The sequence below is a fragment of the Morus notabilis genome, unplaced genomic scaffold, assembly GCF_000414095.1.
Source record: "Morus notabilis unplaced genomic scaffold, ASM41409v2 Scaffold645, whole genome shotgun sequence".
Lineage (NCBI taxonomy): Eukaryota > Viridiplantae > Streptophyta > Magnoliopsida > Rosales > Moraceae > Morus > Morus notabilis.
This window is the reverse complement of record NW_010363463.1, coordinates 459,486-474,413: the sequence shown is the minus strand read 5'-3', so window position 1 is coordinate 474,413 and position 14,928 is coordinate 459,486. Positions and strand designations below refer to the sequence as shown.

Below are 14,928 nucleotides of genomic sequence, written 5' to 3'. Positions count from 1 at the left end.
TTGGTTTCGGTTAGTGTATGGATTCTTATGGAAGATGGATTGTATTTGTTTGAAAAAAGACGAGTTTTTTTTAGGTTATTTAGAGGGATTTAGTTTCAGTAAGTATTTATGTGTGAATTTTTTTGGGTTTAAATTGTTTTTGGATTGGGGTTTTATCAATCATTTTTGCCTTGAAATTGCAATTAACTTTCAGAGAGAAGAAGTTAATCTTTACAATTGTTATCATTAATATTTTTAATCCTCTATTTTCCTGGTTTTATTTCCTAATGGCCATTTTTGAATTTGTAATTCAAGTTAATAGAGAGCAGTGCAAGAGAAAATTGGCCCAATAAAAGCATAAACTTGGAGTTACAGAGCAGTGAAGAATTTTGCTTCTATATGGTAGGAAAAATTCTGTGATTGGATGACATGATAAATGTGTAGACGGCGTTAGTCAAAGTAGTAATATTCTTGTAACATTTGTTTCACATGGCACCTCTTCTGAACCCATCAGAGATTCATGCCACTTCTGTGTTGTTTGCAGCTCCTGTTGTGACCGCGGAGCGTCTGAAGAGGTATATTGCCCATAAATTATGCAGCGAGTTGCCAGAAGGGCCATTCTCCATTGTTTATATGCATAGTACTGTACAGAAAGAGGATAATTCTCCTGGGATAACTATCCTGAGGTGGATTTATGAAGACCTTCCATCTGATTTCAAGGACAGGCTTCAAGTTGTATACTTCATCCACCCAGGGCTCCGCTCGAGGCTTGTATTTGCCACTCTCGGTCGATTCTTCTTAAGTGGAGGGTGAGTTATTTTGTGATATGTGTTGGACTAATAGATCTAACCAAATTGTTCTTAGTGTAAGTCCTTAGTCGCATAAGTTTTCAGTTGGGTGTAATTCTGTGTGATCTGGAGTATTTAGGCAGTTTGCTTACTTAGTTGAATCTGATAGATATTAGGTTTCCGGGTGCTGCTTTTGCCTAAATAAATTAGCCGTGTATGTAGCAGGGGAAAAATATGATGAATGTTGTACTGTCTCCGGCTGATTTTTTTAGGTCTTCTCTGCTAAAAGTGCCTTTCCTTGAAATTATTCCATAAAAAAATAACTTGTAAAAGGATAAGTCTAATACATAGGAACCAGACCTTGTAATTTAAAGCAGGGCACTCTGCAATATATAGCTAGTTGAACGGAAGCATGGAGCTTATGTGGTTTTCATCATTTATGTATTCTCTAGTTGAAATTCAAGAATTGTGAGAAAATTCAGATATTCATATTTAGTTTATTTCAAGTAATATCCACTTTATTTCAGTACTTGTCTCAGTTTTTCTAGAGGTGTGAGATGAGTGACGCATCTTTTTGTGAGCGAGACACCACCAACGGAAGGCTAAGTTTTGAGTGAATTTTGTGTGCAAGCATGCTTCAGTTCTTATTTCTAGTTCACCATTGTTTTATCATGTTTATATTTTTGATCCACTATTTCTTTTCCGCTTAGTGTTTATAACTATTATTTCGGTAGTGACAGCGGTTCTAATTATTATATTAGGTGCATGCGATTATCTATTTTATGTGAGTAATGAGCCTTGAACTATTGTATTTTCCTGTTCAGACTATACTTGAATGCTTCTATTGTCTAAATACCTCGAATTCTCAAATTTTGGTTTTCCCTATTGGGAAAAAAAAAGAAAAAAAAAACCATTTAGGGCCCCTCTATGTTAAGGTTGAAAATGTCAAGTTCAAATAAATTTGTCCAAATTTACACTCGTTTTAAATGGTTAAGTTTCTCAAAGCGATTAAGAAGCATAACATGTAAGTTGTTTCCAGTTATTTGTGGTCCTAAATTCTTTTTCTTTTTACTGTAGTCTGTATTGGAAGATCAAGTATGTAAACCGCTTGCAGTATCTTTGGGATGATATAAAGAAGGATGATATCGAGATTCCTGATTTTGTGAAATCTCATGATGATATTCTTGAGCACAGACCACTAACGGATTACGGTATCGAACCAGACCCTTTCCACTTGTCCGAGGCTCCATCGACAGCTTACTCATTTGGGAGGTATGAAGATAGATGGGCATCAAGGGAATACATTTCCTAATCTGGCTTGTGTTTGATCCAAAGTAGTTGGATCATAAGGTTTTACACTTCTACTAAGGTATGGTTTTGATGGATATGACGCAGGCATTGTATGTAATTATCCTGGTTTTGTGTTATGTACCTCTTTCTCGTATACTAAATTATTAGTTTCAAGAGGTTGACTGCCAAATAGCATTGCTTCGTGTGGCTTGTAGATTAAAACCTATAATGTTTGGGGAATCTTCTTTCATTTTTTTTTTTTTTTGATCCCCTATTGTTGAACCGGGCATGTTGGGTTGTGGAAATAAGGATTTATGTGCAGTCTTTTCGTACTACCAGTATTTCTTGTATTCAACAATTTCAAGCAATAGAACCATTATTGTAATTTAGTTAGCGCTTTCTATGATAGTGTGTTTTTTAGCATCAAATGTGGTCAAAATCATATCAAGTGAAAAAATATTCAAAAAACAGTCATAGAATCTGGAAAGATCTTACCGTCGAAAATAGTCATGTTAGTAGGTTATTATTTCATAGTCAGACTTAAATTCTCAAATGTAGGGCTCGTTTGGTATATGTATTCAAACTAGCGTTTAAAATAGAGTTCTTGATTATGATTTTTGAAATTTAAATTTTTTGTGAGAAAAAATACTGTAATATTATTAAAACAATGGATTTATATTGTAGTAGAACCCATATACTAAACAGCCACATAGTTTTACGTTCTTGGACGCTGTCGATTGTGCCCGATAGCCATAGCCCCCCAAACTGCCGCAAAATGTGAGAAATTGAGATGCATTTTAGGAACACAACGAAGAAAGATGGGCAAGAACAACCGCTGCATAGCAGCATGCGGCTAGGTGCTGGAGTCGGAAACTGATCATTATAACCACCAGGTCTTATGGGAATTTGAAACTATTTTTAGGCTATCGGCTCAGTGTTCATTAGTCTTTACGGGGTTGAGACGACGCAACTAGTTATGAGTTGACTCATCAATCATTAGAGTTATTTTTCAGGTGCGAAGGCCCCTTTGGTCATGTCCGAGAGAGGCTATGGTTGGCCACCTCTCGCCACAATTTTTCTTCATCGGAAACAAAAAAAAAAAAAAAAAAAAAAACCACTTAAGATGATTATGGCAGTGTCTTCTCACTGATGATGAAGTATAATAATCATTTGTGAGTTTGCATCCAAAAACATACGGCACTGCTAAAGCCCTGGTGATGAAACTTAGCCAACGTTATTGTTATGTACCAGAAGTGATACATGTAACATGTGCGCCATGCGTTTGTGAAAGATGCAAACATTTCCACGTAATATGGATGTGACCGTTAAGAGAGAATGTGTGAAGTAACACAAGAAACTTCCTCAAATTGTCTCACCTGAAGTGATTAGTAAAAAATAAAAAAATAAAATAAAATCATCTCTCCTGAAGTGTACTTGGTTGGATAATATAAGATGTAACATTCTATTCTATTAGAAAAGTTAATATAACATATGTATTTAACTTGAGCGTTTTACGTATATTATCCTACTTTCAAAAAGAAAAAATCCATACTATACACGTATGTATTTTCGAGTTACACACCCTAATATCATATTTTTCCTACATGTAAGTAATTATGCACGTTTAATAAACAAAATGCATAGTTATTAATCTAAAACCATCTCCCATGCAAATGGCAATGTTAATACTATGCTTTTTAGTGTGAAAATGACACATTTAATATTTTATACTCCAATACATAATGCTATTTTAAACACTCCTTTTTCTTTGTCATAATTGTTAAGATTTGGAATTTATAGAAGGAAGCTTTTAATTTTAAGATAAATGCCAAAATTTAACCTACGCATTAAAAAAAAAGAAGATAATAATAAAACTATACGAACTTGGTGTTCAATTTGATACTAAGAAATAGCATATGTTATATTTAACTTTAAAAATAACACAGAGAATGATTTTCTTACATGTTTAAATTAAGAGAAGTTCTATGGTTGCTGGCATTACTTTTTCCTTACCTACAGGGTACGAAATTATCAGTCGTGCAATTGCTTTGACGTCGACAACCTCTGCGAAGAACACTCGAGGTAATCCTCCTCTGCACCTTCATAATCTCCACCGAAAATTGCCGTCGGCGGTGATGCGGCCACGAGGGGTTCGACAATGGGGAGTAACAGAGGATTTGATGACGGGGAACGGAGGGGGGCCAAGCTACTGATGGTGGTGAAATGCGAAACGGAACGGGGACATCTTCTCGAGATGATTCTCTGACAGGGGAGGGTTTAGGTCTGATGGTGGAGAAGTGAAGAAGAAACTCATATTTAGATTGTTTTTGAATAAATATTTATTTTTTTTATTTACCTTCAATTTTGATCTCAAAATAAATAAGGTGACGTTTGGTTAATAGGTTTAAAATCATGGTTCATGATTCTAATTTTTAAAATTTAAATTTTTTATGAGGAAAAAATATTATAACAAATCATGAACTATGATTTTAAATCAGACCAAAACCCTTGAAATAAACGGAGTATAAGACTGTAAAACATGAAACCTTGAATCTACCTTTATATTTCTAGTCCGTTTAGTTGGAGGATTCGTTCTCTGATTTGAATTATGATTCATAATTTGCTATAGTATTTTATCTCATAAAAAATACACGTAAATTAAAAATAATTATAATCTCATGGTTCTAACGTATGACTTTGACTTGTGGAGTTGATAGTTGAAAAAAAAAAAAAGAAAAAAAACCCTTTTCCTTTCAGACTTTCTCTCGTAAGACATATGTATCAGTAAAGTCAGTTTCCATCTATATAAAATTTAGTTAAAATCACGTCAATTAAAAAATTGCTATTCGGCATTCTAAAACCACAACTCTGCATCACTTGGCACAATCCCGTATGATTACATAACCAATGGGTCCCACAATTCCATATGATTACATAGCCAATTCCTAAAATGCGCCACCTCATCCGGAGTCGTGCGGAGTTGGTATTTTCGTTGGTTTAAAAATAATTTTCAATACGAAAACGTGTATTTAGTGAATTGCATATAATAATATTTTATAAATTAAATTAATTTATATACGAATAAATAAATTAAATTAATTTATAAATAAATTTACTTAACGAATGTTAGATTGATAATTTGAGTTCTTTGACCACGTACGTTTCTTGTTCCAAACTTATTTAGAATACCCAAATTCCCTGTCAATTCTTTGAATCTATGAAAATGTGTGTGTAGGTACACCTGAAACAAAACAGGATAAGCAAACAAACACTCAAGTTTTTCACAATTACCAACACATGTACGACGTGAAATTTTTAGAGAAAAATTTTCCTTTCCTCACTCTATAAAACCGGCCATACTATGCTAGAGAAAGTAAAAATTGTGTTCTCTAATTTTCTGCAATCTCCTATTTATAGAGTAATAATCAAACTCCTATAAGAAGTATAAACTTTATCTTCAAGATAAAGTTTGATAATTATCTCCCACTTCTAATTAATTTTTTAAACAAAATCTACTCTCTCCCTTATCCCATATGGCCGACTACCACAGGAAGATTCCTCCTCGTGGTAAGCACAAAATTCTATTTTTATAATACAGTCTAATTTTGACTCAAATTTAAATTTCAATTTAAGTCAAACTTAATTTAATTTGAATTTTAATTGGACAACTTATCAAATAAGTCAATTGGATAACTTAGAAAAAAAACAACTGAATCCCAGAGGGATTCACGCTACATTGGGTGGGTACACCATGTAGACACCTCCACATGTGTGTTCTAAGATTCAAATTTAAATAATTACATTATTTAATTTATAATTAATTATCAATTAATTATTCTTGAGCGTTTTATTTAGAATCCCATAATTTTAAAATTTTTATTTTGCCCTTAGTGTGTTGTAGGATTACAAGGACAACTCGAAAACTCATAGACTTATAATTCTGAGCTATGATAAAATTAATAACTAATTAAAACTCTTTAATTAATTAATTAATTCTATTAATTCTAAAAGTTACTCCACTATAAACTTAGAATTGCACTATCGTAATTATAAATATAAATTACTTCTAAATTGACAAGTGTCCATTTGATATAGTCATTACATATAGATCAATCCTCCATAAATAATTTATAATTAGAGTTAGGTAAAATCCGTTAACCTCTCTAATTACATTTTTATTCTTGAGTACCATTGATTAACTAATGGACAGTGATTCATAAAATAAATTCATAAATCAGAGCTCTTACTAGTCCAAGTATCGAATCAACCTTGAAGAGAATTATTTATCTACTTCTTTTTCAAGAAGGAATGAATTTTATCTCATATAATAACATTCTCGGCTACTCACTTCATTATGTCTTCAAAATACAAGGAATATGATTCAACATCTCGAAATAAGACTCAAATCCATAAATGAGTTTTCTAATAGCTCAGTATTAAGATTGTTCTATATATGACCATCGATAGACTCAATTAGAATTTCTATACTTAAAGGAAATTATCAGAAATTCATATTGTGTATGTGTCCCGGTTCCACATAATCTCATTATGCGTAATACAGTCATTCGATATCTCGCTATATTAACAATGCAGATAACATCGTTCCATTTTAAATGAGAATAACATGTATTAGTAATGTTTTAATTAAAAATTTCAAACTTTAATTAAACTCATTACGATCATTATTTTGATTATTATCCTTAAATATTATCCTATTATATATAACACTTATATACAATATTAAAGGTCACATAAATAATCACGGAATTTTTAGTGATATTCATAAAATATTCAATAATATATGTACATAAAATAATGAATAAACTCGTTTATTAAATTAATAATAAATATCTTATTACATATCATACTTTTAGGACACCATTCTCAACAGTTATTGCGATGCCGAATGTCATTTTCATTGAAAAAAGAGACGCTATTTGGCATCCTAAAATCACAGCTCTACTTGGCACAATCTCGTATGATTAAATAATCAATTCTCTAATTTCTACTTATCTAGAGTGCGTCACCTCATCCGGAGTTGTGCAGAGTTGGTGGGACTGTTTAGTAACGTTTTTAAAATGATTTTATTTTCAATACAAAAGTAAAAATGAGATTGTTTTGAGAATTATTCTAGAATTGATTTTAAAATTGTGTTAGATTACTTTATTAAGAGATTGTTTTGAGCATAATAAAAAAGTGAAATCGTGTTTGGTTATAATTATTAATTAATATATTATAACATTGTTGACAAGTACTAGAAAATAAAAAGAGAAAAGGGAAAATAACTTTCAACCGTTTTTTAATTCCTTCACAAAAATTTTATTTTCATTTTTGTTTGTAAAATATTTACTAAAAAAATACGGTTTGAAAACCGTTTTTATTTTTGTGTCTCTAAAAATGTGTAAAAACGTTTAAAAAAAAAATCAATTTTGGACGCACCCGGTGCTTTTACAATACCAAATATCATTTTTTTATTGAAATTAGAGATGCTATTCCTAAAACTTAACTGTGCATGACATGGCACAATCCCATATAATTACATGCACAGTCCCATATAATTACACAAGCAATGAGTCCTACAATTCCATATGATTACATAACCAATATGCAAATACACCATTTTTCATACAGATCTTACATGAAATACCCATTGTTCATTTTCCCCTAGAGAAACTCCCTTTTTTCCTGAAAAAAAAAAAAAAAAAAAAAAATCATACGAAGCTTTTCTTCTACCTGAAATGGAAATCTCAAATTTTGGTCCCCCCATTTCCTGACCAAACTCGTTACTCACAAATTCATCACTTGCAAGCTCACAAGTTATAAAAAAAAAAAAAAAAAAAATGCTTCGAGCTCTCACTCAGAAACGCTCTGTCCACCACCACCTCAAAAGCCTCTCCTCCACACCCACCACCTTCTTCTTCACATCTCCCATTTCCCGAAACCCCTTAAACCCCACAAGAGCATTTTCCACATCTCCTTCTTCTTCGTCAGATGCGGAGCTCAGAAAATACCTGGGCTACACGGCCCTCGTCCTCTTCTGCGGCGCCGCCACCTACTACTCCTTCCCTTTCCCCGATAACGCCAAGCACAAGAAGGCCCAGATCTTCCGCTACGCCCCTCTACCCGAAGACCTCCACACCGTCTCCAACTGGAGTGGGACCCACGAGGTCCAGACCCGGGTCTTCCACCAGCCGGAGAATTTGGAGCAGTTGGAGAAGGTTGTCAAGGAAGCCCATGAGAAGAAGACCCGGATTAGGCCGGTCGGGTCGGGGTTGTCGCCGAACGGGATCGGGTTGTCTAGGGCGGGGATGGTGAATTTGGCATTGATGGATAACGTGTTGGAGGTGGATAAGGAGAAGAAAAGGGTCAGTGTTCAGGCTGGGATAAGGGTCCAGCAGTTGGTCGATGGGATTAAGGAGTATGGGATCACTCTTCAGAATTTTGCCTCCATTAGGGAGCAGCAGATTGGTGGCATCATTCAGGTTTCTGGGTTTTTTGTTTTGTTTTGTTTTGACTTTTGATATTAAGCTTTTTGTGGTCTTGAGTGTGGGCTTGAATTTGTGTGCTGAAATACTGTTCAATGACCATTTTAGTGGTTGAGTTATTGTTTTAAAGCCGAGAAGAACTCAAGAAGGCTTTGTCTGTATTATAATTTGGGCTGTGATTTTGTGCTGCTCGTGCTTTGATTTTGCCTTTTTGGGTTTGTCTTGAATTTGGTGTCGAGTTTTTCTGTGACTTGTTAGTGGGTTCTTAGTGTTGGGTTGAATCGTGTTCTAAAGCCCTGAATGCTTTTTTTTTTTTTTTTTCCTGGATTTCTCGAGGATTATTTTAGTTTTCTACCGCTTAGTTGGGATTATGTGTTGGTGGTTTATGTAAATCATTAGTTTAAGTTATCTTCTGCTTGAAGTTTTTATTAGAAGATGTCGGTTGAATTAGTATAAATCGGTGGTTTTGTCGTTGGGTTGTGAATTTTGTTTTCAGAAATGGATTTTTGGCAATGCCTTGATGGAAATCCATAAGGGATTCATTTGAGCTGATTGTCTAGCGACTAGCTTTTCCTTGCAGATGGTCTGACTTCTCATGTTGCAGGTTTTCTATTAATATCACGGCCGTTTAAGCATGTATCTAATCAACTTCAAAGCCTTTACATCAATGAAGTTAACACAGTATCTAACTGATTAGTAGATATGTAAAGTCGTGTGGTGTAAAAGTTATAATCAACTTTGCTTCCTTTCTTAAATCTCTGCATTACTTTCCGTCTATATGTTTTAGGTTGGTGCGCACGGTACTGGTGCAAGATTGCCTCCAATTGATGAGCAGGTTATCAGCATGAAACTGGTCACGCCTGCTAAAGGGACAATAGAAGTCTCAAAAGAGAAAGATCCGGAGTTGTTTTATCTAGCTCGTTGTGGTCTTGGGGGCCTTGGAGTGGTTGCTGAGGTCACCCTTCAGTGTGTTGAGAGACAGGAGCTTGTGGAGCACACTGCCATCTCAACCATGGAAGAGGTCAAGAAAAATCACAAGTAATCATTTGTTCCTTCTATTGGGTAAATTAGTCCACTTTCTAGTGTTCAGCAGAATTATAAGATACGTAATTTCTCACAAAATTCTATGTTCAACTTTTATGTTGTGACCGAGACCTGTATATTATTGACTGGCTGAATATATTTCATTACCGGAGCATATGGTTTTCCAAATCATTTTATGGAGAATAAAACTATTTGGCAATTGCGGGAGTAATTGTTTGATTTATTGTCTATAATGATTTGACCTTAATGGCTTTGTGATACGAGACTTTCTGTCTTCTGGGCGATCTGTCTTGTGGACTGAAATCATCAGCTATAATTTATTTTTCTGCATTGGTGTGCAAAGCTCTGGTGCATTATGCTCCTTTGTTTCTTTTAACACAATTCTCTCTTGTGTCCTCTCCACTTGTGTTTGTCTCTGCGCTCATATACATATAGTATGTAGTAAAGAATAACAGATGATCTATTTCTGCCATAGTAGTTAAAAAGTTCTTTCTTTTCTCAGGAAATTACTATCTGATAATAAGCACGTGAAGTACCTCTATATACCATATACCGATTCTGTTGTGGTTGTGAGGTGCAACCCTGTATCAAAATGGAAAGGTCCGCCAAAGTTCAAACCCCAATACACTACAGATGAAGCATTACAACATGTTCGGGATCTCTACAGGGAGAGTCTGAAGAAGTACAGGTACAGCCTTTCCCTAGGTCTTTTTGAACTGTATAATATGGAAATTCCTTTAACTTGTGCAGAATTTGGGGAATATGTGACTATATGTTATTTTAATTTTTATGAGAAAAAAGAAACAAGAGAGAACATACAGTTATTGTAGCTCGTAACGGCTTTTACTTGCAGAGAAAGACAAGTTACGGGTCAATCTGAAGAAAATGCTGAACAAAATATAAATGAGTTGTCATTTACAGAGTTGAGAGATAAACTGCTTGCTCTTGATCCTCTTAACAAAGACCATGTCATAAAAGTTAATCAAGCTGAGGCCGAGTTCTGGAGAAAGTCGGAGGGATACAGAGTTGGATGGAGTGATGAAATTCTTGGCTTTGATTGTGGTGGCCAACAGTGGGTTTCAGAAACTTGTTTTCCTGTGGGCACGGTGGCTAAACCAAACATGAAGGACCTTCAATACATTGAAGATGTGAAGAAGCTGATAGAAAAAGAAAAGGTACCTGCACCTGCCCCAATAGAGCAGCGGTGGACTGCCCGCAGTAAGAGCCCCATGAGTCCAGCTTCAAGTCCCTCAGAGGATGATATATTTTCATGGGTAATTTTATTTGTTGCCTTTTCCTATATCACATCGCTCTTAATTTGACAACACGTTCTTTAATTTGTTTGGATGTGCAAAGAAGGAGAATTTAAAATAGTACAAAAATAGTGATGAAGGGGAAATGCTGTTTGGTTTTACATTTTTGTCATGTCCTGCTGATCATTGTTTATTTGCAAGAAAACTCAAACGCAGGGAAAATAAAAATCTTACATTTATGTAGTGAAGTTGATTATCTGGCCTGCATGTAGTTGATGCTGTGATTCGTTTTGCGTCTTGTGTACTTAACCAGCGTTGGTTTGTTTCAGGTTGGCATAATCATGTACCTTCCTACCTCAGATGCTCGCCAGCGAAAGGAAATAACAGACGAGTTTTTCCACTACAGACATATGACCCAGACAGAGTTGTGGGATCAGTATTCTGCTTATGAACATTGGGCTAAGATTGAGGTATTGAACTAATCTAGATATATCTCCCTCTCTTAAAAACTTTTGATATCTCCTTGGTTATTATCATGAGCTAAGGGCCCGTTGAGTTCGCTGATTCGAGTTGAGATGTGATTTTATGTGAGCTTTTTACTGTAACAAAAAAGTTAGATGTGACTATTTCTGAGAGTTTTTTACTGTAGCAAAACTCGAATTTTAAACTCGAATCGGTGAAATGAACGGAGCCTAAGGCTGTGTGATATGATGTTTGTTTCTCAAACACCAACCCAATTCTATGCTTTTCTTTTCTTTTCTTTTTTTCTTTCTTTGTTGAATGTTGATGCTCATTTTCATCTTAAAAGGTTGGACATAAACGGTTGCTAAGATCAGATCACATTTGTCTGCAAAATCTCGTTTGTTTGTACGGAGTTTCCTTTTTATTTTTCTTGCAGAGCCAAGGAAATTAATCGTCATATCTGCATTTGCATGTGCACGCTTGCATGTGAATATATTCTTATCTTATGCCTTTTCCCGCTCATTTACTCATATTTTGCACAGGTTCCAAAGGAAAAGGAAGAGCTAGCAGCTCTCCAGGCTAGGCTAAGAAGGCGCTTTCCAGTCGATGCATACAATAAAGCACGAAAAGAATTGGATCCCCACGGGATTCTCTCCAATAACAAGCTTGATAAGCTTTTCCCAATGTCGGTAACTGTTTGAGAAGCAACCTGCATTCCTTTGTGGTTCATTGATTTTTTTTGTTAGAAGTTATTTGCATCCATCAATTTCACATGGTTTTGCTAGACATGATACAAACATTTTCTTAGCTTCAAGAATTATGACTACATTAAGGGGAGTTTTTGAATATAAAATACCTTTTTCAAGATTCCATATCATTCTTTTACGAAAATCCCTCTTTTTACATTCTGAGTGGTATAGTTGTTTATAAGCTTTGTTCATAAATGTTAATGATTGAGGCGTCAAAGGGTACTTAAAGTTGAAACTAGAATGGTTATGCCGTGTTTCCTGAGTCCCTCTGTAAACTAGCGCATACGGGGAAAATGAAAGTGTAGTATGGACCATGGAGAATAAATTCGTTTGAAGAACTTTGACTTCATAGGTCAACTAAGAGGTTAATGAGCAGAAGTCGGAGTAGGGGGTGAGGTGGGTCCCACTGTGTCGATGCCACCGCGAGGGGCCAACCCCACCTTTAATTTCAACTCAACCCGAGTTGGATGAACAACAGCGGGAATGGACGTTTGTTGGGATCTTGTTTCGATGATTGGTATTTTCCGGATTTGATATTTCATTTCACTAATTCAAGTTTTAAAATTCGAGTTTTGTTATAATAAAAAGCTCTCAGAAACAGTCACATCTAATTTTTTTACTACAGTAAAAAACTCTCATATAAAGTCACGTATCAATTCGAATTAACAAATTAAACGGGCATATATATTCATAGACACACACATTGGTAAGGTTTGTTATTAGATCTACATCAAATTCTTTAGTTTTATACAATTTTTTCATTTTTTTGTAATTTTGATGAAATTTATCATTTAAAAATATTCACTATCAGCAAGGTATCCCTGTGATAAAAAGCTACTTATCTTCTTATTGTGAAGGAATTAATAGAACTGAGTTGTGTGCCAAACTACCATGAGAAAGTGGGTTCAGTTACAACTAAAATAAAGTGAAATAATAACAAAATTCTTGAACTACATATGAATTTCCTTATCGTGTGTCTATGGTAATGCAAGAAAACTGTATAATTTGGGAAACACTGTATACTTCTTTCAAGGAAGACTTGAATATTCCTTTCCCACATTTTTTTATTTTCCTTTTTCTTTGGCTGTCTTGGGAGCCTAAGACCATATAGTTGTATTTGTATTCAGCGGACGAAAATATTTCAACTTTCTATAACTTTTGAAAAAACAATTCATAATTTTCATATTTCTCTTGTGATTCTTTCTGGTGCAGCTTCTTTGTGTATTTTCATAATTTTCAACATTATATAACATTTTTTTTTCCCCTTTTCGTCTGATGATATTCTTCATTTTCTTGCTTGGCGTTTTCCTTCATCTAAGTTGAATGGGAAGATATGGTTGTAAACTATCTCAGTAGTTATTATTGACCGCTCATGTTTTACATGTGACAATATAGTATTATTGTCGTTTACATAATTATGTTCACCATAATCGTTCTAGAGTATTTCATGAGAAGGCTAAAATCAATCCAGCAAAATAAGGTAGGTAATAGTAATGAATGATGATCCCATGAACAATTCTAACCCCGGACCCCGGTGAATGAATGAATTTCAATGCGGCAGAAGTTTCTGACCAATGTTGTTGGTACAGGTTTAGTCTTTTATCACGTTTTGATATAAGGTTTGTTGAAACAAATGAAAGTAAGAACGTGAAATAATGAAAGACACAGAAAAAATGATATCGTGATTCGGTAATTACCTACTCTATGGGGTCACGTTCAGAAGATGAACAATCTATTAAGAACTCAATTTACAACTCAACAAGGACTTGAACTTCTCAAGACTCCATCTCAAGACAAGACGCATATTAACTATAATTTCTTAATAGACTTGATGAGCGAGATCCCCTCGACTTACAATATTAAAATTCCTTCAACTAAGTTTCTCTCCCGAAGAATTATAAAAATTACAGACTCTCAACCTTATGTCTCAAACTCAGAAAAACTGATTACAAGACATACAAAAAAAAAGAATGAGACTTTTTAAATAGACGAAAAAGAACAGCTAATAAGATCTTCAAAATGATTCATTGCACTTCAATCTGTTGCAGTGTCTGTTACAACAATCACTGCAACAAAGTTGTAAAGCTACCGTCAAAAAACAAACTAATAATCAGACATATTAATTCTTGAAATCTTTTCATAACTGTCATATGAACCTAGACGTATTCTTAATAAGCATCTCGGAATAGGCCAGCTACAATATTACATCCAAATATCAATCACATCATCAATCACCAATTTACTAAACTTGGACTAAAAGTTAACTTTCAAAATAAACAACTTTGTGAAGTTTTCATATCAGCACAAACTTTTCAAACCACCAAATCGAATATCTCCAGTTGTCAATCTAATTTTCATCATATGTCAACTTATCAAAAATGACTAAAGTTGACTACCAAATCATATCAAAATGAATGACTTTAAACAGTTTTCAAATAACCAAAACCTTCTTAAAAAGACAAAACCAGCTGTCATAAAATCTCCGATTAGATCGATTACAAATCATGTCTAGAATAATATATATATATATATGTTTATTTTTTCCTTTAACTTATCATAGAATTCTCCATCAGAATAGACTTTTCTTTTTCCAATGAACATAAACTAGCAGTATTTAGTACAAAGATTGGCAAATAAGATGTCAAACTTACCATCCCTCAATGAAGCTCCCATCTCCTTTCTTCTTTGTACTCGACTCAAAACAACTTTTTAGTTGGTGGGGGATCAAAACGACACTAAAAGCTATGACCTCGTGCGTGTATTCGGATGAAAAGCTAAAGTAGGGATTTTTTCTACAAAATAAGAACCTGGCGATGGTGTAGTGGAGGTTGATTTTCCTGGGTCTCTGGGTTGGCCCTTGTGGAGCAATTAGAAACAA

The 14,928-nt window shown here is 34.4% G+C and overlaps 2 protein-coding genes across 2 annotated transcripts; both read left to right on the top strand.

Annotated features, from left to right (window-relative positions):
- Positions 1 to 364: 364 nt before the first annotated feature.
- Positions 365 to 2,392, top strand: LOC21398634 (protein GDAP2 homolog; the record flags this gene model as incomplete). Its single annotated transcript, XM_024169683.1, has 3 exons — positions 365 to 381; positions 524 to 788; positions 1,845 to 2,392. Coding segments are annotated over 3 exons (517 nt in total), but the record flags the coding sequence as incomplete, so codon positions are not given.
- Positions 2,393 to 7,636: 5,244 nt separating this feature from the next.
- Positions 7,637 to 12,210, top strand: LOC21398632 (L-galactono-1,4-lactone dehydrogenase, mitochondrial). The gene is made up of 6 exons (XM_010104439.2): positions 7,637 to 8,539; positions 9,330 to 9,580; positions 10,089 to 10,274; positions 10,440 to 10,860; positions 11,169 to 11,309; positions 11,844 to 12,210. Exons 1-6 carry the CDS (start codon positions 7,898 to 7,900, stop codon positions 12,000 to 12,002), a joined length of 1,800 nt encoding a protein of 599 aa, XP_010102741.1. The 5' UTR covers positions 7,637 to 7,897; the 3' UTR covers positions 12,003 to 12,210.
- Positions 12,211 to 14,928: the final 2,718 nt, after the last annotated feature.

What these genes read in the sequence shown, in the direction of transcription:
- LOC21398632 (XM_010104439.2), top strand. Translation starts at nt 7,898, where the DNA reads ATGCTTCGAGCTCTCACTCAGAAACGCTCTGTCCACCACCACCTCAAA. An exon ending in GAGAGTCTGAAGAAGTACAG is followed by an intron (nt 10,275 to 10,439) that starts GTACAGCCTTTC and finishes TTTTACTTGCAG; the next exon opens with AGAAAGACAAGTTACGGGTC. An exon ending in AGGATGATATATTTTCATGG is followed by an intron (nt 10,861 to 11,168) that starts GTAATTTTATTT and finishes GGTTTGTTTCAG; the next exon opens with GTTGGCATAATCATGTACCT.